The sequence below is a fragment of the Danio rerio genome, chromosome 6, assembly GCF_052040795.2.
Source record: "Danio rerio strain M-AB ecotype USA chromosome 6, GRCz13ab, whole genome shotgun sequence".
In the NCBI taxonomy this organism is placed as follows: Eukaryota; Metazoa; Chordata; class Actinopteri; order Cypriniformes; family Danionidae; genus Danio; species Danio rerio.
In genome coordinates, this window is record NC_141026.1 from 11137949 (window position 1) to 11163803 (window position 25855).

At 36.7% G+C, this 25855-nt stretch overlaps 1 protein-coding gene and 1 long non-coding RNA gene across 8 annotated transcripts in view; both read right to left on the reverse strand.

The window, feature by feature from the left end:
• Nucleotides 1-25855, reverse strand: part of LOC147843375 (uncharacterized) — a 704457-nt gene that overhangs the window by 420942 nt on the left and 257660 nt on the right. The gene's annotated exons all lie outside the window — the stretch shown is intronic.
• Nucleotides 10438-25855, reverse strand: part of scn1lab (sodium channel, voltage-gated, type I like, alpha b) — a 76992-nt gene continuing 61574 nt past the window's right edge. For 3 of the 7 annotated variants that reach the window (XM_087255686.1, XM_087255687.1, XM_087255688.1), the window contains exons 20-27: nucleotides 23467-23640; nucleotides 23266-23388; nucleotides 19805-20086; nucleotides 19672-19725; nucleotides 17686-17823; nucleotides 17191-17295; nucleotides 16800-17070; nucleotides 10438-15276 (exon numbers count right to left, since the gene is read on the reverse strand). In XM_087255686.1, the coding sequence (XP_087111812.1) occupies nucleotides 14081-15276; nucleotides 16800-17070; nucleotides 17191-17295; nucleotides 17686-17823; nucleotides 19672-19725; nucleotides 19805-20086; nucleotides 23266-23388; nucleotides 23467-23640 (2343 nt within the window). In that variant the 3' untranslated portion in view covers nucleotides 10438-14080. Of the gene's footprint in view, nucleotides 15277-16799; nucleotides 17071-17190; nucleotides 17296-17685; nucleotides 17824-19671; nucleotides 19726-19804; nucleotides 20087-21885; nucleotides 21922-23265; nucleotides 23389-23466; nucleotides 23641-25855 lie in introns of those variants that run through there. The other 4 variants (NM_001044895.2, XR_015492805.1, XR_015492804.1 and 1 more) reach the window with 4 other exon arrangements.

The following is a 25855-nucleotide window of genomic DNA, read 5'->3' on the forward strand; positions in this document are numbered from 1 at the left end:
CCTTTATTCATTAGGGGTTGCCACAGTGGAATGAACCAGCAAATTATCCAGCAAATGTTTTTACACAGCGGATGCCCTTCCAGCTGCAACCCAGTACTGGGAAACATCCATACACACTGATTCACACAAATACACTACGGGCAATTTAGCTTTTTCAATTAACCTATACCTATGTCCTTGGACTGTGGGGGAAACCGGAGCACCTGGAGGAAACCCATGCCAACACAAGGAGAGCATGCAAACTCCTTACAGAAATGCCATTGAAACTATATGGGGCGGTATAATGCCGTTATTTTTCGAGCTTACCAGCTGACCGCTTACCTTCATATGAACGGCTTTCCTGCCTGTTCGTCCAGTAGTTCGACATGTATGTTGGTGGACTTGAGACGCAAAGAGGAGTTGACCACGGCAACTGGGTTCGAGTTTGGCGAAGAACAGTTCTAGGAAGCAGATAAGACAAAAAAAAGAAGCCAAAAAATAAAATAAACAAGCAAATAACAGAGTGATAATGTGGCAAAATCTGAAAACGTGGTAAAATCAGTCAAGGACTTTTATTTTTTTGGATTGCTTTTTAAAACTGTTGGTTGGGTTTAGGGAAGTGGGTGAGCGGGTCAATAGGTGCTTTTGAAAACACTATTGATTGGGTTTAGGGAAGGAGGAGGTTGGGTCAGTCAATCGCTTGATCAGTCAGTCATTCAACAGCAGCCTCTGGTGGATTTACGCAAGAACAGCAGACACGAATGGCACAGAGAAATTTGAGATCTCAAAAAAAAAAACATACACAGTGGCCTCAGGTGGATTCAAGAAAACAAAAACTGCAAATAAACTTACCTCCTGGTATGTAGTTGGTGCTCTCCAGAAATGTATATAGCAGTATGTTTTCATAGCCTGGGTTGCTAATAGACGTCTAAGCATAAACGGCTTACCTAAAACAAAGCTAAATTTGGGCTGTCAGAGAAAATCTAATAGACTTCTAAGAATACTTTAAAACCAAATACACTAATGAATGACTACACTTGAGAAGTCTGTCTAATCCGCCTATTTGATGACTAGCCTAGTTTTGGACTATACTTAGATGCCTTTACTGACAACCCAAATTAAGAATTGTTTAGCCAAGATGTCTGTTAAATACAAAAAACGTATAAAGGCAAAACTAAATAATACCTGTAGCTCAAGGTGATACATGAAAGTATGTGCAAGAAACAGAACATTATTTACAACATTATGTTGCATACTGTCGCTTATTTTTATTTGTTATTAATCATTCATTTTCTTTCAGCTTAGTCCCATATTTATCAGGAGTCACCACAGCGGAATGAACCATCAACTATTCTGGCATTTGTTTTACACAGCAGCTGCCCTTCCAGTTGCAACCTAGTATTGGAAAACACCCATACACATTTGCATTCACACACACTCATACACTAAGGCCAATTAACTTTCTCCAATTCCCCCTTGTCTTTGGACTCTGGGGGAAACCGAAGCACCCGGAGGAAACCCCAGGAACATGCCAACTCCACACAGAAATTCCAACGGGCCCAATCGAAATTTGAACCATCTTGCTGTAAGGTGACAGTGCTAACCACTGAGCCGCCGTGCTGTCCTTTTTTAATTAATACTGCTTTTTTGTTTTTTTTAGTGGACTATACACTACTAAGAAGAAATGTGTGCAGTTTTTGTGGCTGATTTTAACCTTGCACAAATGACGTAACAATTTTTGAAAATAAAAACTATTGAGAAATTGCAAATTAGTCAAAATACAGTGATTTTATGTTAAAATTTACAACTGCAAACCTCAGAAAGGTGACAAAACAACTTTTATGGGAATAATACACGTTTTATATTACACAAGTTAGGTTTATTCAACAAACAGACAAAAACACGAACAAAACATTCAGCTTTTGACTTACTAGTATTAGTTGCCTTTCAAAATATATTAAACTTGTTTTTGTTTTGATAAATGTTTGATCAAACAAATTGTGCACTAACAATTGGAATTAAAATATCTTGAAAAGCACAAAGTTTTACTGTTCGTGTGTGTAGAGGTGTATTTTAGACCAATGAGATTTCACTGTGGGCGGAGCAAAATTGACAGAAGGACAAAAAAAAAAAAAAGAGTTTTTGCATGGAAGAGAGAGTTTTTATGGGTTGTCATTATATCACGCTGTGCCTCGTTAGAACATTGTGTTACTAGAATGCACATTTAAGTTTGTTTTTACAAAGAGGAATTGTTTCCTGTGGTAATCAACAACATACCATAGATGCTGTTGATAGAGCCTAACAAAAACAGCCTACTGCTGGACCGTATTCCACTGTTTATTTGTGAACAGTTTTATCACAAATGTCTATAACTAACAGGAAATGGCCATAGATGGATGGGTAAAGAGGAAAAGTAGAGAATTCTGTGATCGACATTACTTAAGTATGAAATGAAAACAACTCCAGGCAGGAGTCATGCACTGTAAAGCCTGATAAGTTAAGTTAACTCAAACTGTTTGCAGCAAACCATTTAAGTTGGAAACAAAATGGTTTGAGTACTGTAAACTTAAATATTTATATATATTGAGTCATATATTATTAGTGTTGATATCGTCAAACATTTAGAGTATTCTTAACTTAAACATTTTTAAACAAGTTCAGTAATCAGATCAGAATATGACTTCAGTTAATAGAACGAATTAAGTCTTACCAACTAGCTACTCAAAAGGTTTGGTATTGCCTCTAGCATCAGACTTAAGTTAACACCTAAAATATATACAGCGGGGAAAATAAGTATTGAACACGTCGTCATTTATTCTGGGAATAATATTTCTAAAGGAGCAGTTAACATGGAATTGAACCAGGGCTTAAATTGTGCCGGAACACGCTGGATACGGAACCTCTGAAATCTGATCCGGCACCTCATTTTACAGATCTCCCTCTTCAACCGCCCTTCTCCCCCGTCTGCTGTTCACTTTAGTTTTTTTCTCCCCAACCCTGTTTACTGCCATCCACGACACCCCTGCCTCGCTCACTTTCGTCCACGACACCCCTCCGTCATACTCCCCCACCCCCACCTCCGCTCCCCACTTTCGTGCGCAACTGCACTGAATTGAACCAACAGAAACATGAAAATAAAACAAAATAAAAAATCTATATTGGATTCAAGTCAGGGGATTGGCTAGGCCATTCTACAGCTTGGTTTTCTTTCTCTGAATCCATTTGAGAGTTTCCTTGGCTGTGTTTTGGATCATTCTCTCGCTGAAATGGCACCCTTGCCACCCTTCTTTTATCATCATCATCATCCTGATAATGTATACGTTGGACTGAAGGCACTAATATTAATTTACACTGATGAAGGGCAGAGAGTTGCTGAATAACTGCAGAGAGATTTCAGCTGCTGTCTGGGCTTTGACTGCCTTTCTAAACCTCCCTTTCTTCATGTGTTCAATACTTTTTCCCAGCATCATTTCATTTTATTACGTATAATTTGTAAACTAGTTTGATTTGTTTTCTTTGCACATATGGATGTCTTTGGTTTTTACCAAGCTCTAGTGAAAATTTCAAGTTAACTTCACCTTTAGAAATACGTTTTTTGAGAAAAATGGTGGCATGTTCAATACTTGCTGTAACTAATTCACTCATAACTCATTCGGTTTGAGTTCTGTTTAATATAATCCCTGTATGAATTACCATAATTCCTTTTTATTAAATCAAAGTAACTTTTAAACAAAATAAGTTTAACTAATTTCATTTAGTGATTTTCATTGCTAGGTTTTACAGTGTGGATCAGACAGTGAACGAATGACAGATTTTCACGTTCACCTTCTGATACAGACTGTAAAGCACGGTTGATGAGGCAAAAAGAACGAGATCGCGAGCAAGGAACTGGAGCGATAACGGGAGAGAGGGAACGACGGGGTCAAGTTAATGCAAACTAATGATAAGAGAAGTAAGACGCGTCTGTAAGGAGAGAGAGGATGAGAACGTCACAGAAATGCATTATTCAACCCACAGAAACACAGCTCACTTACAGTCCTGTCCACTCATCTTACATACTACACACACACACACTCCAGACACAGACACACTCCAAAATACACAGCTGAAGTTAACTCATTCATGCAGACATTCAGCTGTAAAAATTAAAGACATCTTGCATGAGGGCCAGATAGTCAAAACATCACATCGTGTGCTTTGTCTAACGATATTGTACATTTACACAACACTGTTTCACTGCTAAAAACTAAAAGCTATTTATTGAGGCTATACTGTAGGTTTCTGTCATTCGTTTGCACAGCAGCTTCGATTTGTAGCCCTGAAAATTCCATTACAAAGTAACATCGCCATCTACTGGCCTGGCATGCATAATATAATGTTTAGGCAATTACACTAGTCGGTTTAAGTCGGTTGGATCAATTTAACGGAATTTTCATCTGTAATCAAAACAATTCAAAAGCACAACAGAAAAACGTTTCCATGTTAAGTACGCTGTTGTCATGTAAATATTCCCTATACTTAGTAGATTAGCCAAAAGATGAGCCAAAAAATATTAATATTATTCATATTAATTAATTGGTTTCTTCTGTTGAACCCAGAAGAAGATATTTTGAAGAAAACTGAAAACCTGTAACCATTTACTTCCATAGAAGGAGTGGAAGTCAAGGGTTAAAGGTTTCTAGCTTTCTTCAAAATATCTTCTTTCAACAAGAAACTCAAACAGATTTAGAACAAGTGACTGAATTTCATTTTTGGGTGAACTATCCCTTTAATAGTAACAAAGAAATAGAAATCATTCCAATTTTTATGTAAATGATGACATAAATTTGACTTTTCCAATGATCTATGCTTTTAACCCAGCAGGCACAGGACGTCAACATGACATCAGATTGGTCATTGCATTTCGTTTCAAAAAGAAAATCGGGCTGACATCAAAAGCCAACCACAGGCTGACCTCAACGTCTAACATTAGACTGACGTTGCATTTTGGTTACTTTTTAACGCAACCTAAAATCAACCAAATATCAACATCTAATAATGTTACAGCTTGATGTTGTGTGAATGTTACCACTACGATTTCTATCAGATGTTGGTTTTTAGTTGCAAAGCCTGATTAATAGATGTCAATATGACATCGGTTTAAGATGTTGGCTTAATGTTGAATTTCGGTCACTTTCCAACACAATCTAAAATCAACAAATTGTCAATGTCATTTTTACATTGTTATTGAATGTCCTTCGATGATGATGACCTAAATCTAACCTAATATTAATGTCTTATTATGTTCTGTGTCTGTTGGGAATCCAACAGCACAAAAGGAACTGAATAAATATTAAATGTTAAGATATTGGCATTTCAATCTTATTTTAGAGATAAAACAAAAGGAATAATACTATATATAACATTAATTTCTAATTATTTAAAAGCATCAGGTTAAATAATGCTTAGTATTTTACTAGTAAAATGTTAGTTTTGTAAAGCCACAAATAAAAATTAAGCAGCAAATAAAAAATAAAACAGTAAAGTTGCTCATGCAGAGCCTCGAGGAACACCATGAATTATCACAGCTTATTCATAGTCAAAAATCTAGAAAAGTCTCAGTGAAGTCTTCTCATTTCAGTCTTGTAAAGATTTTCTTTACGATGGGAAAAACACAGTCCTCCTAAAAGAGGAATTTATGTGTTGTAATTTGCGATCTTCAGCAGTTTCGTCCAAGAATCTTTAAATGCCACTCTGTTGAATTGTACTCTTGTATTTTCAATTTCGTGAAAATAACCATTGCTAGTCAGACATCATGCAATTCACTGATATGAAAACATACATATGAATACAGTGTAAATTATTCCATATGACCACATTGTACTGTATGTCTCAATTCTTCACAGCCAAAGTATGTGCTTCTGACCAGAAAAGAGCACTGTTTTGGGATTATTAATGTTTTTCAGGTTTATTTCTCTTTCTGCCTCCCCTTATTTGACCTACATGCTTTCTACTTCTTGCAATGTGAGATTCCACTATGAAACACAGCTGAAATAGTTAAATACATGTTCGCTTAAAGCAAACACATGTAGTTTTTCTCCCTCTCAAGGGACCTGCTAAACCGCAAGCTTGAACTTTGAGCCATTAGGTGCACATTTATGTTACAAAGAGGAACATTTCTACACTCTGTTGCAGTCTGTTTAGTTTGATAAATGTCTGTATTTTCTATTAACACAAATGCATATGGTAAAACAGTTTTTTCCTTCTTGAATTTTGTTTTTATCCCACATATTTCCCACATTTTACATAATGGAAAAAGTGAGCTGCTCACATTCAGAAGCAGTTACTCACAGCATTTAAAGGACTACCCACTTAAAAGGTTTAACAGAGACTTTCTGACGTGATTGACCCATGTTATATTACACAAGCCATAATTCTGTAAATAAAGACTTAATTTTTATTGCACATAAAAACAAATATTTCAGAAATGTAGAGTTTCAGTAAAAGGTTAAAGGTGCCACAGGATGATTTGACAGTAATATCATAGATAGAAAAAACATTTACACTGTAAAAAAAAAAAAGTTGACTCAACTTAATTGTTTTCAAACTCAACTACTGACTCAAATATTTTCAACCCAATTACTGCACTTGACTCAATGTAAGTTTAGTAAACTCAAAAATGTCCTGAACCTGGTTGCCTTAAAATTTTAAGTTGAGTCAACTTTTTATTACAGTGTAGGTTCCTCAAAGAAGTTATTATATTTTCAGAAACTGTATAACTTTAATGCTAACTAAAAGCTTTTAAGTCTAAACAATTTAGTGTACATTATCCTAAAAACGTGGCCACAGTAATCGTTTGGAGAAAAATCTGATATTGTGGCAGCAATATTGAATAACTAATCTGTAGAACTATTTTTCACAATGAAGAACCTTTTATTTAAATTCACCAGCTGTATTATTACTAAAATAGTAGTACTGTACAATCATGATTTTTTGTTATATAGATTAACATTTGTAATAACTCCATTTTTCTACAAATACAATGGCTAAACTATGGTTGTTGTTGTTGTTGTGAAGTCATTGTAAATTTGTGGTTTCCTTGGTTTTACTAAAAAAACAGTTTTGTATACTGTTTTGTGACAAATAAAATCAGTAAACATGTTTTTTTTAACATAGTAACCAAAAACGTACTATTATTTTTGTACACTAACCATAATTTAACCATGGTATTATTTGTAGGAAAACTGTTTTACAAATGGTAATCTAAACACTGGGTGGCATGGTGGCTCAGTATTTAGCACTGTCACAGCACAAAAGTCACTGGTTCAAGTCCCGGCTGGGTCAGTTGGCATTTCTCTGTGGAGTTTGCATGTAATACTTTTATTTGCGTGGGTTCCCTCCGGGTGCTCCGGTTTACCTCACAGTACAAATTCATAGGTACTATTGAATAAACTAAATTGGCTGTAGTGCATGAGCATGTGTGACTGCAAGATTGTTTCCCAGTACTGGGTTGTAGCTGAAAGGGCATCTGCTGCGTAAAACATAGTTGGAATAGTTGCCGGTTTATTCCGCTGTGGCTGATTAATAAAGGGACAAAGCCGAAGGACAATGAATGAATGAATGAATGAATGAATGAATGAATGAATGAATGAATGAATCACCTAAATCAAGGGAAGCTTTTTGGTCTTTTTTTTTTTTTACAAGATATTTCATATTTTAAAATTGGGTTGTTGCTAGATGGGATAGAGCATCCAGAAGTTATTGATAATTAAAATTAATTCAATTATCTATTCATTGTAATTTATTAACGCCTACCCCTAAACCCAACCCTCACACTCTCAAGGTAATGTAAAAACAGTAATTTTACAGAGTAGGTCAATTATTCATATTTGTATTGAATTACCAATTAAATTGTATTTAATTAACATCTACATCTACACCTACCCTAAACCCCTCACAGTAATGTAAAAATATGAAATTGTTGTACAGCAGGGGTTCTTAAACTCGGTCGTGAAAGGCCAGTGTCCTACAAAGTTCAGACACACCTGAGCTAGCTAATCAAGCAATTACTAGGCTTCTAGAAACATTCTTGCAGGTGTGCTGAGGCTAGTTGAAGCTACAATCCGCGTGACACCGGCCCTGCAGGACCGAGTTTAAGAACCCTTGTCGAATAGTGTCACAAACATTATACTATTTTAATGTGAGTAACCTATCTGCAGCGGTATTAAATAGAATTTACCTCAAGATTGCTGAATTTCTAAAAATGGGGTCTCCAACTCACCTGACCATCAGTATTTTCTGCCACCTTCCACTGACCATTATTTAATCGTATTAGTTGATCAATTCAGCGAACAAAACTTGACAAAAAGCATAAGCTGTGGCTCCTTTAAGACAAAAATAATTAAAAACTGTTCCTGATCATGTGGCGCGACGCCCGCTGCTGGTGAAGGGCAAACGTCCATCATACGACACGTGTCGACCATTCAACCACAAGATGGCGCCGCGCACTATTTACAATCAGACTTTATGGAAAAGCTTCTGGAACCAGTACCACTAACCAACCCCACCCTTTATTTTGAAGTATGAATTGGTGGAAATATTAATTTGTCTATCCGTGATGTTATCGTTTATTACTCGTCTGTCGTCTTAATTCATTTGATTTAGACACAAATATTACCGACACCTTATCACTGACCTTATTAGGTTGCAGATAAACACGCTTATCTGCTGCGCCAGACATCAGGATAAAAGACTAAAATAAAGGGAGAAGGAATCTGAGTGACATGGGAAAACGAGGCCGTCTGTCTCTCTGTCTGTGAGAAAGCATGAATGAGAGGGGATGAGAGCTGCTGGTTGGGGAAAGCCTGCTGAAAACCCCAGAGCACTATGGGTAGATGCTGTGTGATCAATCAGTGAAGGGTGTACCGTGATGTCAGGTTGCTAGGCAACAGGAAGAAAGGCACTCCAGCAGGGTCACTTCTGATTACAGAGTGTTTCTCCACACAAACACAGACACGAGCGCACGCACACACATACACACAATTATTATTATTTTTACTTCCCATAGACGTAATGAATTTTATACTGTACAAACTGTATATTCTGTCCTCTATTCCAGGAATACAAGGCACATATACACATATATTAAGTCTACAGTATGTTGAGAATAGCAGTAGGTGAGTGATTGCAGGCTAATCTCACCAAGCAGACTAAATTTAGAGCTTCTTCGTTGGGCGGATCTTACCTCTCTTCCTGCTCCTTCTTCCTTCTCAGCTTTTGACGTCCAGAAGTGAAGTGGGTATATACATTTCTAAAGAGACTATATCTATTTAAAAAAAAATAAATAAATAAAAAAACTGTATATGTTTCTTGCCAAAGTGTACAGCTTGTTCTAAAATGGTCAAGACCATACCCAAGCTTATAGACTTTTTTCTTGAAAGAAATCTGGATGTTTTTGACAAAAAATAGAAAAATAAATAAAATCAAAATGTGAGTCTACAAATTGAAATCTCATTTAAAACATGTAATGTTCGGTAAATTATATCATATTTATTTTTAAACTTCTATTAGTTAAATTATAAAATTAGTAAAAAATAATACAAAAATACTAAATACAAAAATGTGTTTTAAAGTCGGAAACATTTGGCGTCCCCCCCTCCCTTGCTCAATGTTTTGATCCACGGCGTGTCTTCCCGCCACTTTTACCTCACATACTGTACAGAAGTACACACAAATCTTCAGAAGTAGTGGAACTGCTGTAATTTGGCTATCAAATCTATTTAATTAATTTGAAACAACATATGAAATGGTTCTTTTCACTTGCTGGTAGACTGTTTGGTGTTTAATACCCTTGTTGGACATTAAGGTAAGTTTCAATTGAAGATGGCAATTAATTCATCATTTGTTGTTCAAAATGTTCCAAATCAATGCAATAAGTCAGTTAATTGAACTTCAACAGAGGGACCCTGTCAAACAGAATTCTATTTTAGTCATCCACTTCAACTTAAAACAATAAAGTCTTTTAGAAGGATAACGGTATGGTATTTATGGTACACTAGCACTAGCTAGCAACAGAATGTGGTTGTTCATTACACTCTACGAGTCTGCCAAGTAGAATAATAGCCTTTTTATATCATGACAAGTACATTTATGGCTGTATTATTTATGCCCCTTTCAAAATCTGATCTTGCAATATTTTCTTGTGTTTATTTTTCCATACCCCATCCTTTCACTAAGTTCATTGCAAGTTTATCAGGGCAATGAATCATGTTCAGTCTCTCGTGCATTGTGTGCGCGCAATTAATCCTAATAAAGGTTTCTGAAGTCAACAAATAGTTTAAATGTTCAAAATTGACTAGTGTACTTGTTTTATTTTGATTATTTATTAATTATTGTTGAATGGCACAAATATACCAATACAAACAAGAGACAAATGCTGCATATTTGACAAAAACATTCCCAAAATAAACGTCTTAGGCTTTTCAGTTACTGGCTTCCCAAAATGTGCTTTATTTCGGAAAACTACAGTGGATGTCTGCAAACTTTGCTCTGTTTCAGAGATAATCAATTCATATTGCACATTCAAAACAAAAGTATTACACGTTTGCAAATAATAAACATTTTCAAGTGACCCAACAAAAGTGATGCACTTCTCTGCCGCGATTCTCTCTGGAAATTATATTAGCGATGTACTTTCAAAATGCGTAATAATAATAATAACGAATATAATTATAAGTTTAACTTTGGTACAAAAAATATGATCTTTATTCTTTTGGCTTTTAAAATAACGTCACCATGTAATCGGTTAATATAGTGCATGCAGTTTACTACCACACTACGAATGAAATATGACGACCACTGATTGCTTCATAAATTTTTATGTACATTTAAAACCAGGACCTGGCCTTCACATGTAGCACTGTGCAAAAAATGTAAACAAAATAAGTCCATTTAAAATAAAAAAATAAAAACCAAACAAAAACTAAAACAATAACATGAGCTTGAAACTACTATTTACAGTATAAACAATAAAGAGAATGAGAATAAAGCACATCAATGGTGGCCCCAGGAACATACAGTCAAAAACACACATATAGATCTCTCTCACATAAATAAGCTCTCGTAATCTTTTTCTCTTTCACACTCACACGCGCATCTCTCTCGCACATGATCACATGCATCCAAATGACAGTTTAAGTGGCGTGTAAAAGTGCTCCTCTACAGAGTTGAGTACAGAGGTGAGATACAGCGTGCCAGTATATACATACAAAATCACCACCACTAGTTCAACAGAAGAGCTCATGTCATAATCGCATTATTCAGCCACATGGCCATCGCAAGGGAGGGAAACGGTGGTGATGATTTTAGGGGACCCCAGCATTTGCCCCCTTAGTTATGGCCCCCTTTAGCCAAACTCAGGGTGTTTCCATTGTTTGGTGACAGACACTGAACTTTAAAACAATGTAAATTGTTTGTTTTTCAGTAGAGATCCACTGACAGGTTGACCTGCACCTATGCACGGAATGGTTTTAGATTCGGAAGATATACACGGTTTTTCTTTTTTTTTCTGTCTTTCTATTTTGTTTAACATAAAAATGAGGACGTTAGACACGTGGCAGTCTGGTACAGAGACATTCAGTAGGGTTACACTGACGTTTCCCATCACGTTCATAAGTTAGTGTGTACATTCAGGCTTCCCGAAGTCTGGTAACATTGCAGTAGTTTTACGGAGGAGTGAATGCATGTCTCGTCTTTGCCTTCATCTGTGGTGTACAATTAAAAGAATGTTTGGTGTTCAGTAAACAGCATTAGTTTCATAATATCAATTATCACTGAACTGAAGCGGTAAGAATAAGGCACTTACAATAGAAGTAAACTGTGTCCAAACCTCAAAAGCTCGCAGTCAAGTGTGTACAACTCATTACTTGTGTTTGTTGCCTATCCAGACACTTCTGGCCATTTTGTTGTCAATGCTTAACCCCGCCGGTCCTTCAACACCCAACACTGCAAAAAATGCTTTTCTTACTTAGATTTTTTGTCTTGTTTCTAGTCCAAATATCTAAAAGTTATTAAATCAAGAAGTGTTTTCTAGATAAGCAAAACATATTGTCTTGTTTTAAGAAATAATTTGCCAAAATGAAGTGATTTTTTCCTTAAATCAAGCTAAATTATCTGCCAATGGGGTAAACAAAAAAACCTTATCACAAATCGAAAAACAAGATTATTTTGCTTACCCCATTGGCAGATTATTTTGCTTGTTTTAAGGAAAAACTCACTTAATATTGGCATATTATTCTGAAAACAAGACAATATGTTTTGCTTGCCAAGAAAATGCTTCTTGATATAAGAATTTTTAGATATTTGGACTAGAAACAAGACAAAAAATCTAAGTAAGAAAAGCATTTTTTTGCAGTGAACCCGCTCTCTCTTTGCATGGAGGTTGGTTGCTCTAACAAGGAGGCTAAAGACCATGGCCCTTAATGTCCGTTGCTAGAGCACCTTGTAGAGGTCAGCGGAGTGAAATTTACCTGTACAGCACTTCACTAGCCTGCTCCATTACACTCAGCCCCCTAAACCTCCTATCCAGGTCATGGCACAAATGCAACCCCGCCAATCCTAGACTACCCAACCCGCTCAGAGCTAGGATCAAACCGGCAACTCTGCTCATGAAAGTTGGTTGCTCCAACAAGGAGGCTACAAACCATGGCACCTAGCTCGCCTCCATTACAAATGCACAAACTGTAGATTTAACTTGAATACAAGCTTATTATCTGTTGTTGACAACAATCTGGCTTAGCTTCATGTAAACAAGTAAACTGTTTTTAGTGTATGAAACATTAAATGTAGACTTAACATAAGAAAAAAAAACATAAAAATTATAGCAAGTGGCATCTATAAGATTTGGTCATTTAGCACAACGACAAAGGAAGTTGCAACACCTGCCGTTTTTGTGTCTTTGTGCAGATACAGTGCGAAAGTTATTGACTTTACAGGCTTTAAAGGCGTTGACATGACAACTGAGGTAAAAGACAAAACAGGATTAGTAAGCGATTATATGTCATGTTAGCACATATGATAAAATGCCTTTTGTATAATATGAAAAAATTTGTTTTGTAAATGTTTATTGTCCAACCCCTTTTATATTTCAATTGTAAGTGCCTTACAGTAACAAAAATGCTGAACTGAACATGATGCCAGAACATTCATCAATGTGTTTGGATAAAACTAATTTGGCTCACTCTGTTATCAGCCGTGGAAAATTTTTCATTTGATCCATTTCTGTGTTTGCATTTAATAAGGCAGTGCAGACACGGTCTACATCTTTGTCCGTAAATAATATAAACATTCTATGTGTGAAAGTCCTGATTAGTACAGTAGCATTCCACTCTCAGTTTACCGAGCAAATGATTTTGTAGCACTTGAAACTTACTGGTGTATGTATGTGTGTGTGAGTGTGGTTTGTTCGCCATGCGCCAATGCTAAAGTAAACGAGGTTGCGTTATTGTAGTGTTCAGATATTTCACTACCGGGTATGATCGACATTCTCCAGCCCCTTCACAGACGTGCCCTTAAATGAAGTAATTCAGACAATCAAACCCATGAGTAGAAAAGTTCAACATGATTTAAAAAAATGAGCTAACAAAAATGTGCAGGTATATAATACGCCATTCAATTAGAAAGACACCAGCGGTAGTGTTAGCACTAGCTACTGATGACTATAACAGTTTCTTTCAGTCCTTGGGATTGTGTAACAACACTCAAAACTAAAAGACGAACTCACACACCACTCTATACTTGCCATTTTGTTTCACATCAGTGTCCTTAGTGATTCAACAGTCATACTGAAGCGTGTGTGTGTGTGTGTGTGTGTTCTCCGGGTCGACACTGGCACTGTCCTCGAATGAACAATTTCCGTCAACACCATAAATGCACCCCTAAGGCTAGCTCGGTGCACACGCACACAGGAGTCTAGACACACGCACATACACACACTTCGCCCCACACACGCTCAGTTTGGCATTAGTTCCAAAACCGCTTGAGGTGAATTGCACCCCGGTGCTCACACTCCGCTCTGTAAACAGTGTCTCAGTTGAAATGAACAGTCTCTGTTTCAATTCCTCATTCATTTTTTTCTGTCCCTTGCATCTTTTGCTTTGTCCTCCTTCTCTCGCCTCTCCTTTTCATATTTGTCTTTCTCTGACTTGGCCACGCTGTTATAAGATGGCGGAGAGGCAGAAGAAGGAGTCATATCCGTTTTGTCTGACGCTGAGTTCTCTTGAAACTTTCCAATGACAAGCACCTCTTTCTCTGGAATATGCCCACCCCCGTCCTGTAGCTGTTTACGGTACGCTTCAGAGGCCTTCTTAACTGTTTGTCTTATACGGTGTCGTCGGAAGGCCCTTTGGATGACGACGGCTGACATTTCCTCCTGTTTCCTCCTGAGAGTTGTGGTGATGGGCTCGTAGGAGACTTTTGAGGGATTGGAGGCCATGAAACGATCCTCCATCTGTCCCCTCAGGGCATCCATCTCTCCCTCCTCTCCCAGTACCCTCAGGGTAAAGGCGAACAGGATGTCCAGGCAGTGGATGCGGTCGCCACTGACCATGGGCAGGTCCATGGCTATGAGCTGGATCTTGTTTGGCTTGGCAATGCGTAATGGAGGATCCAGAGCATCCGCAAAGTCAGAAAGCTTGTTGTACTCCACAAACTGTGTGGCATTGGGGTCAAACCGCTCCCAGACTTCATAGAACATTTCAAAGTCGTCCTCGCTAAGCGGTTCGGCGCTCTCCTCTGTAGCTACACTGAAGTTCTCCAAGATCACAGCAATGTACATATTGACCACAATCAAGAAGCAGATGATGATGTAGCTCACAAAGAAGAAGATTCCGACCGAAGGGTTGCCGCAGTTTCCTCGGTAGAAGCTCCCTGGGTGCTCCATTTCGCTGTCGCAATCTGGATCTTGCTTGTTCAGGATAGGTGCCAAGAGGCCGTCCCAGCCTGCAGAAGTGGTGATTTGAAACAGACAAAGCATGGAGTTCCCAAATGTCTCAAAGTTAAACATGTCATCAATCCCCGCTTCCCGCTTCACATAGGCAAAGTTGGACATTCCGAAGATGGCATAGATAAACATGACCAGGAAGAGGAGGAGGCCAATATTGAACAAGGCAGGAAGTGACATCATCAAGGCAAACAGAAGAGTACGAATGCCTTTGGCTCCTTTGATAAGACGAAGAATGCGACCAATTCGGGCAAGTCGAATGACTCGAAATAAGGTTGGCGATACAAAATATTTCTCTATCATCTCAGAGAGGAACATGCCTATCAAAAAAGAAACACAAGTCCAATTAGCAAGCAATTTAGGGTGAAGACATATTCTACCTAAAAACAGTACATGAACAAAAATTATTTAAATATTCCTAATATTACCTATTACTATCAAGAAACTACAGCCTAGACGCTAAACAGTAGTTTTTGTACTTGTATAATGATTTATTGCCAATCATGTAGAGCACTGGTAACCAAACCTTTTCCTGGAGGGCCTTTGTCCTGCAGATTTTAGGTCCAACCTCAATCAAACACACCTGAACAAGCAAATCAAGGTCTTACTAGGTATACTTGAAACACCTAGGCAGGTGTGTTGAGGCAAGTTGGAGCTAAACCCTGCAAGGACACCGGCCCTCCAGGACTGAGATTGGTGACCCCTGATGTAGAGTATCAAGCACAGCTCACACAGAAGTCAGGTTCAATCCTACAGTTGCAGCTTTGGTAACACATTATTGTAATGATCCCCTTTAGGCCTTACTCAAACTGGCTAAAAATGTGGCTTTTGATCATTAGGTTTAGATTAGATTAATTGCCATTGTCACCAATGTTTAAATATAGTTCTGGCAGTGATAGAACTTTTCAGACACTTTCCTGCAGTGTGGCTTCAGTTACGACAACTGTCAAACCAAGAACCAATAGGAGTCCAGAATCTGTCGACTCAATCAGCTGCCTCAAACCACTATGGGCAAATGTTTAAACTGCATTTTTTATGGGTTTATTATTAAGGCATGTTTGTGAGCAAAATTAAAGTTAAGTAAAATATACCCCTGGATAAAATATGGTATATATATATATATATATATATATATATATATATATATATATATATATATATATATATATATATATATATATATATTTTTTTTTTTTTTTTTTTTATTTAGGGAATTCACCTAGTGACCCCCCTCATTATCTTGTGATCCACAAGGGGTTCCTGATCCACGCTTTGGGAACCACCCCTGGTGACTACTCAAGAACCAGGGTTGCATTCCCCTTTATAAACCTTAACTGGTGTGCCTGTATCTTAAGGACACTGTTTTCTCATTCATGCTTGCTACAGGTCTAAAATGATGTTTCAACACAGCCAAGTTTGTGCATGTGTGTGTATAGAAACAGGTGTGATATTTGGATATCTGATATTTATCCAATTAAAATCCACATTTGGAAGTGGCTCAGAACTTGCATTGTACACGTGATTACAGGTACATGTGTAAAACAATTCCTGTTCTGTGTCAGATGAAAAAAAATCAGTATTCAGCGTACTCGCAGCCTCATGCTAGTTGGCGTAGTTGCAAAGTTATTAATAGTCAATAAAATGTCTAAAGGGGACCATCAAAACTTCTGTTAATCAACATTTGAATTCCTGTCAAAATGACAAGGTTTATTATATGCAAAATTGCCAAACAGCAGAAAATGTGACCACAACATTTAATGTTATGAATGATCAAAATACAGCAATGTTTTCATAAGTGGTCCAACATCTTTAGAATGTTAAAAAGTCATAAGCAATCTCTTACCAACAATTGATAGAATCACCACAACAAAGTCAAACACATTCCAGCCGATGGTGAAGAAGTAGTGGCGCAGGGAGATCATCTTTAGCACACATTCTCCAGTGAAGAGGATGATGAAAACCAGGTTTATCCAGTACAGAATATTGTCCATATCCTCTGTCTGGTCATCGGTTTCCACCATCATGGTCACCATGTTCAAGCAGATCAGGATCATAATGATTATGTCGAAGGCTTGTTTGGTGATTAGGTCAAAGACAAGGCCTTGAAACTTATTCTAGAGAGAAATATAGAGACATTATTGTCATATAATGCTGATGATATGATACTAATTGTAGTGTATAATTTATTTTGTACTAAATATACGATTAGTGAGAGTAAGCTGAATGTGTTGTACCGCAGGTCTGGGAATTGGCTTCTGAGGTTTCTTAGATCCCAACTTCTTCATAGCATTGTAATATTTCTTTTGCTCTTCTGTCATGAAGATATCCTGACCTCCAAGGTAAAGAGCAAATGGAGAAGACTGGTTACAACCATGGTTTAATTATATGTCACAACACAAACCTAATGCAACCAGGCTTCTGTTAGTTTTCACCTGTGAACCTCAGGGAAATGTCAAACAGGCAGTTCAGCCTGTACCAGGTCGCATTTATCTCTCAAAAGACTAGCATTGTGTGTGCTTTACAAACAAAACCAGTTCAATAAGGTACCATTGTGCTCACTAAACAAAACCAGAGACTGTGTACATACAGTATCACATTACACCTCTTTGAAAGTAAACCGAAAATGGCAGAGGCAGATTTGAGGTTTCGAGTGAATGATAAACATTCCTTATTGGCTGTACGGTGGTGTTTAGGTGCTTGGATTCATCGTCCTCAGTTTTAATACTTATCTTTTTCTTCTGCTGATTGAAGTTATCGATGATGACACCAATGAAGAGGTTGAGGGTAAAGAAGGAGCCGAAGATGATGAATATGACGAAGTACAGGTACATGTAAAGGTTTGTTTCATAGACAGGCTGTTGCTCCAACTGTGAGTAAGAGAAATGCTGTATGTTATTACACATTTGCATTATTAATCTTCATTAGCACATTCACAAACACAGAAAAAAGCTTTTATTTTAGGAAGCTAAGTGAATTCTAAATGATTTGAAGGAAACACAAATGTAAATTGATTTCTAAAGCAGGTCGCACACCAGAAGTGCCGCTCGCATGCATTTTAGAATTCTAAACATAGCTTTCTATCAGGGTACACACACCGGTACTGCAAGTCGGTGGGTGTCGGCGCGCCCAGCCACGATTCAGGACAAAGTTTATAGAGCGCCATCTGATTAGTTTCCTTTAAAATACCATGCGAATGTGAGTCTGGTGCGTCTGGTGTGTGATACTTTCTACTGTCATGTGCGCACAGTGTCGCGGCGCATCCGGGGTGTGACGCCCTTAAGGTAAATTGATTGTAAACGCACAATTATTTAACACAATTAAGGTTTTAGTTTTAGTTACTGTAGGTCTTTGTTTTACGTCTAAAGGTTTGAATATTTTTGCTCCCAAACATTAGGGAAATTTACTGTTGTTGTAAATTGTCTAGATATCTAAAGATTCTTAAGTCAGTACACATGTAAACAAGTCAAACGGAAATGTATTTGGAGTAAATGATACTGTGATATTTATACTGGAAAGAAAAAAAAAACGGAGGAATATGTTGGAAGTTATGTGACAATTAAAGGTGCGGTATGCAAGTTTGACACTCAGTAATTGAACTAGATATTGCACTCCTGAAACAAAGCGCAAAGTTAACAGATTGACATGAGTGTGCCTGACTATCGAACCTTAAGGCTGATTTAAGGCTGATTTTAACTGTTTTCTAACTAAAAGCAACGGTACACAATAGAAGAAATATTTTCCATACTAAAAGGAGTTTTTGTCCAAACACCTAAAATTTCTATTTTAGAAACGGCTTCTATTTCTCAAAAGTGAAAAACGATCACCAAAGGTACATCTCATGTGCTTTATTCAGTGTTAAATGCTAATAATGTGAGTTTGAATGTCATTTTAGGTGACATTTATTGCCATACTACTGAAAGCAGCAGCAGATAGTTAATCTCAGATCCTGAAAATAAAATAAACCATTTGAAGCTGAACTTTAGAACTGTGACTCAGTGCAAGCCAAGTTAACAAATATCAGTGATTCAGCATGCACATATAATAATGTTAAAGAGGTTCAATATGTATTAATTTGATTGTAAATCTTACCATTTTGTTGGAGTGCAGTAAGTGCACTGTTCTGTGCTTCTGAGTGGCTGTATTTAAATTTCTATCATGTTTTTATCTGGTGAAAAAAGCCAAATTGCTTCTAACTGCAAATCTCATCACGCAGCGTGTTGTTAGGACACGGGATTACATGTAACCTGCTCACATAATGTTTACATTTGTAATATTTATGATCGCATTTTGATCACGGATGCACACTTTGAGAGTCTTTCTGACTAAATGAATGAAATACACTGTTTTCCTTAAAGGGAAACTTGAGTGCTAAATTATAATTGGCTAAAGTGGCATTGGGAAAGTTAAAAGAACCAACACAAAGACAGACATTCTGGCACGTAACAAACATTTTCAAAGCAGAATGTCTGACTTTAATATTTTTTAGATAAAGAACAATGTTCACTTGGCATGTTTTTTTTTAACATATTATGGTGATTTTATGCTTTAGGAAGAGTCAAAAACGTTCATAGAGCCCCTTTAATTACATATCTTTATGAATTTAAGACTTTACTACAAATGTATTTTGCGTAGTTATGAAAAAAATCCATCATTTATTTACATACTATATTATTAGGATATTTTAAAGAGTAACAGGGATAGTAAAAAACACTTACATCACGAGAATCTACAGCTGCGTACATGATGTCCATCCATCCTTTAAATGTGGCCTTGGGAAAAGTAAGATAAGTATGAATAAAAAGTCTTAATACAACAGACAACCTCATCTTCAGCAAAACATTCATTTACCACTTGCAGAAGTGCCAGGTATCCGGCTCCCACATTATCGAAATTAATCTTCACGTTTTTCCAGCGCGCTGTATCATTGTTTTGAATCAGAGCATAGCAATCAGACTTATTGTTGACCACACTGACGGGAAACAGCTCGTCGTTGGTGATATTAACGCAATAGTAATATTTCCCGGCAAAGAGGTTCACCCCCATGATGCTGAAGATCAGCCAGAAGATCAAGCACACCAGCAACACATTCATGATGGAAGGTATGGCTCCAAGAAGAGCGTTCACTACCACCTACAAAAACAGAAACGCAACACGTCACACAGACATCTAAACACACGTTCACTTCATGTTCAGAGACTCTTGCTATAGAGACAAGAGCTGTGGAAACTACTGTGAATAGAGCTTCTACATTAGATGGCTTTTTTGCTAGTAAAAGCTAAATCCTTTGCAAAGATAAAGATAATACGATTGTGGGAAATTACAAGATAAGCTTTAAAAGGTTAGGGTTTTAGGAACAGCACTGCTACACCTATTTAATACTACATTAAAGGGGACCTATTATACAGAAACACTTTTACAAGGGGTTTAAACAGCTGTGTGGCAACAGTGTGTGAATATAACCAGCTTCCAACAGTAAAAATATCTTAATTTTATTTTTATTAATCACACTTCATAATAACAGTCTGCAGAAACACTAACATTGACATGCTTGACGTTCACCATTTGTAAGTATCATCAGAGGTGGAAAGTTTTTACCTATTAGTGACGATTTCTCCCTCATTAGCATAGGAAGTTAGTGTTATTTTTGAGCCTGCCACTATGCTGACACATAGGCATTTGTAGCTCCGGCCAATTTTGAAAAGAGGACTTGGAGCACAATCTCATTTGAATTTTAAGCAACAGCTACCAAAATGGCACAATTAGTATCAAAACCTAAAGGTTATTGCACGCTAAATCTGAAATTTTTTTATCCATAAATTTTGTGCGTTAAAAAATAAATACGTCCTTATGTTGAGTGAATCATATTGACTCACTACCTCCGAAGCTTTCATTTTCATCAAATTAGAACCGGGTTTGTTTTTTTTTTCCCCGCTTTTCATATCCGAAAAAAGCTTACTGAAAAGTGTTTTGACAGGTCAGAGCCACCACACGACTGAAAAGCTAAATACAAAATGCGGTCACTTGAGCTATAGATAATTTTATGACAAACAGTGCATAAAATAAAGAATGTGGCGGACAGTTGAGAACTCCTATGCTGGATTTGATGTACTGCTCATAGGTGTTATAAAAGAAAGCTTGACGAATTTTGGTCCGTTTTCGATTCGTTGCTTTGACATGTCAACATGGCCGCCATCTATTATAATGTCTGTAAGCACTGCCAGTCTCTGTTCAGGATTTGTTTAAGTATGTGAATGTGTGAAGTATCACAAGCAATATATCAAAATTCCACTGATTTCCTGAAATAAACTTTGTATTTGGGGTTAATCCTGAGCAGCTCTTTGAAAATGAGCTGAACTCACCTTCCTCAATGCAGTATTGCATTAACACAATATGCAGTCTATGCCTTTTTCCTTTTCTACTTTGAAAAAGAGAGAGGAGAACAAAGTATCACTGCTTGAAGTAACACCGAAATGTTTTGCGTTTTTTTGTAACAGATTAATTAATATCCATCGGACTCAGTGTGCAAGGCTTGTTTACGTAATGAAATTTTCGCATATGAATACGAAAAAAATGCATACGCAAATTTCGCATTTCAGTGTGCAAAGACCTTAAAAGGGACAGTTTCAAAGATTTATAAATATTATCTGTTGGGTATTTTGAGCTGAAACTTCAAACACACTCTAGGGACGTCAGAGACTTATTTTAGATCTTGTAAAAAGGGGCATAATAGGCCCCCTTTAAGATTTATTAGCTAAAAAATTAGTATTTGAAAAAATGCCTTTTATCCTGCTGTTCTTTCTATTACCAATTGTAAATATATGTTCATAAACCATAATACTCTTTCATATAAACATCTTACAGAGGTGCATCGCACTCTCAGAGTTACCAAAATGTGGAGAAAACAAAATAAAATGAAAACAGAAAAAAACCTTGTGGAGACACGATGACGTCACAACATTTGTTTACTGCAAATGAAAAGAGACACATAACAGAGAAAGAAATGTAAGGTCAAGTCACAAACAACACTACAACAATCACCACAGAATCATAAGAATAGATCAGAGCTTTCACCACTGCACGTGCAGAGAGGCATGCGCACTAAAACACTACAATACTCATTTATATTATGTGTGAAGTCCTCAATAATGTTCAACAAAGGCATGCAAGACAATAATAACATTTAAAACACCAAACAATATTTCAGTGAGTATGCTTCTTAATATGACATTCTCAAGTAGGGCATGTTTCAGTTCAGATGCAGTATCTTCACTGTTCTAAGGACAGCGATAATATGAACCAATCAGATTTTATGGTTGGGATTAAAACTACATTCTTTCTGTTTTTGTATCACAATTTTAAAGCGTACATCTGTACATCTAATGTACTTCTGATTGTAAAAGCTTATCAAAAAAGAAAGAAAGCGTCATCTAATCCATTTAAGTTATAATATATATAAAATATATATAATATATAAATATATAAATATAATATAATATATAAATATAATATAATATTATATATATATATATATATATATATATATATATATATATATATATATATATATATATATATATATGTACATACATACAGTACATACATACATACATACATACACACATATACACACACACATATATATATTAGTTGCTGATTGGATTTTGAGATGTGGATGTGATATTCATTAATAAAGCTTTAAATGAGCCAAATGAAAGCAAAAAATCTATTATCACTATTTTTAATGCGAAATTAATGGTATTTGAGCCACTATTTAATGTAAAAATATATTTTTTGACCCAGTTTATGTTTGGCATCACCTTCTATACTTGTCCCAGAACAAGAATTTCTCGTATCATTTACCAAGCCAACTTGTGTTTAATATGAACCGCTGTTGAGGATTGTAAGTTGTAAGAATTTTGTAATTTGACTAATCTGACAAGAAAAAGAATGAATGAAAAATCTGTTTAAATTTAAGTATTAAACATAAAAGACAACACAGGTAAAATTGACCCATGTCAGACAGCGAAAAGAAGGGGTGGGTTTGCAAAGGGTAAATTAAAAAGTGAAAATTGTAAAATAAAAAATAAAAAAACTGCCTTAATTAAGCTTAAAAAAAAACGCACAAATTTTGCTCCATGAAAGAAATCTTGATTTTTCTTTAGCATCTTTTTACCACCCAATCACCCTACCATGATGTTAAGGGTTTATCAAAACTAAGGTTAGGCATCCTGGAACAGGTCCTACTTGCATAAATCACAGCATACTGTGCATGATGCATGAATGTGTGTGTGTGTGTGTGTGTGTCTTACCCTCATTCCCTCAAAGCGTGACAATGCTCTCAAAGGTCTAAGAGCACGCAGTGTTCTCAAGGACTTAATGGCACTTAGTTCAGAATAACCAAGAGCATTTGCAACCAGACTCACCAACGACACCTGTGCAATAAACACACACATTCAGTCACATACAGCATACTATACAGCTGCAAAGTAATAGATACGCTCCATACATACATCAACAATCAGGAAGTCAAGCCAGCACCAGGCGTTAGTGAAGTATTTGGCGAAGCCGTATGCAACCCACTTCAGAAGCATCTCCAGGATGAATATATATGTGAAGACTTTATCTGCATATTCCAACACCGTCTTTATGGTCTTGCGCTGCTCGATGTAAATATCCTCGAAAGCCTGAACACAAACATATACAGTCAAAATTATTAGCCCTCCTACGATTTTTCCCAGCAGGCACACAATGTCATAAGATGTTAATATTATAAGTCAGAATTATTAGCCCCCCTTTGAATTTCTTTTTCTTTTTAAAATATTTCCCAAATGATGTTTAACAGAGCAAAGACATTTCCACAGTATGTCTGATAATATTTCTTCTTCTGGAGAAAGTTTTATTTGTTTTATTTCCACTGGAATAAAATAATTTTTTAAACATCATTTCAAGGTCAAAATTATTAGCCCCTTTAAGCTATATACTGTAGCTAGTCTACAGACCTAGAAATGTGTTGAAAAAAACGGAGTTTAATGGAGTTTCTCTTCGTTAAACTGATATTGGGGAAAAAATAAACTGGGGCTAATAATTCAGGTGGCTAATAATTCTGACTTCAATTGTAAGTTGTGACGTCAGGTGACAAAAATTCATTGTCTAGCCAGCACCAAAAGGCAACATTACTTTGATGTCCAATAACATCGTCAAATGTTTTCGTCTAATATTTTGTTTATTTTAGGTTTTGTTGGAAAGTGACCGAAAATCCAACTTCGAGCCAACATCTTAAACCAACATCATATTGATGTCAAATTACATTTATTTGTCAGGTATGGTGAGCAAAATTCAACATCTGATGGACATCATAGTGGTACCGTCCACACAACGTCAAGCTGTAACATAATTAGATGTTGATATTTGGTTGATTTTAAGTTGGACGTTGGACATGGATGTCGATCAGATGTTGGGTTCTGACGTCAACCCGATTTTCATTTCCAAACAATTACTACAGTACGTCACTACAATGTTGGGGTACGACGTCAATCTGACGTCATGTTAATGTCCTGTGCCTACTGGGTTTTTACTTTTTCTAATATTTCCCAAAGTTTAACAGAGCAAGGAATTCTTCACAGTATTTCCTTTTTTTTCTGGAGAAAGTCTTATTTGTTTTATTATAGAATAAAATAATAGAATAAAAGCAGGTCAAAATTACAAGCGCCCTTAAGCAGTATTTTTTTGATTGTCTAAAGCAGTGGCTCTCAAAGTGGGGGTCGGGACCCCCTGAGGGATCATGAGACAATGACGGGGGGTCGCTTGGGGATTTACAAAAATCTAATTAATTTTATTAAACTACTAGAATATCATATTTTATCCATAACCAACAGAAGTAAATAATAGTAGTCACTAGTTACATTAAAAAAACATGCAAATAAAAAGCCATCAGCCTTTCCATTTTTTGCGACCCCTGGGGTGATTATGTAATATTAAAGAGACAGCACATTGATTTTAATGCACCAGGTTAAACTTTCTGACATCTTTACGGCACTCATGTACATTAAACATAAATACAAGCCACAACCAAACATGCAGGATAGTCTCCGAGTGGTGTTCTTCAAAATTATATGATGAATAGACTTGGGCCTGTTGGTATGTGTGTGCGGATGTGTAAGGTTTATATATTTATAACCACCTCAGAGGATATAGGGGGTCACGCATCACTAGCATTGTTATTTTGGTGATCGTGGACTGAAAAGTTTGAGAACCCCTGGTTTAAAGAACAAACCATTATTATATAATAGCTATGCTTCCATCAATAGATGCAAATTCAATTTATTATTAAACAGAAATATGGCAAAAAAGAAGTGCAAATAAAGCAAAGTTTCCATCCAACGAGTACAACGAGAACCAAATAGTCAGTTTCTGATTAACTGGAACCAAATATTAAAAGTAAAAATAGACCTTGATGCGGTAGGAGAAGCTGCGCGAGTCTTTTCCGTATTTAATAAATGACGTGCACATCAGAAGACAAATGCCGACATGCAATGAATGCGTGATGGCGCTTGAAGGCCTGAGACATGGAGTACAGACACACTTGACTATTCTGGAGATCATTATTAATATATGTTACGCCGGGGAGTGACACCAACAACAGAAGGTAAGATCCAAATGCAGGTTTATTCGTTGGTCAGGCAAGCAATGGTCAAAACAGGTATGAACAGGCATATACGGGCAAATCCAGAGTCGAAGTCGGTAAACAGGCAAAAGATCGAAAGGCTGGCGGCTAAACAGGATAACTAGGAAACGAAGCTAGGTACAGACACGGAGAAACAAGATCGGGAGAAACGCGTAGAAATGTCACCAAACAGTAGACAAGACTCGGCCATGTGAATGAGTGTGTGTGCTGCTTAA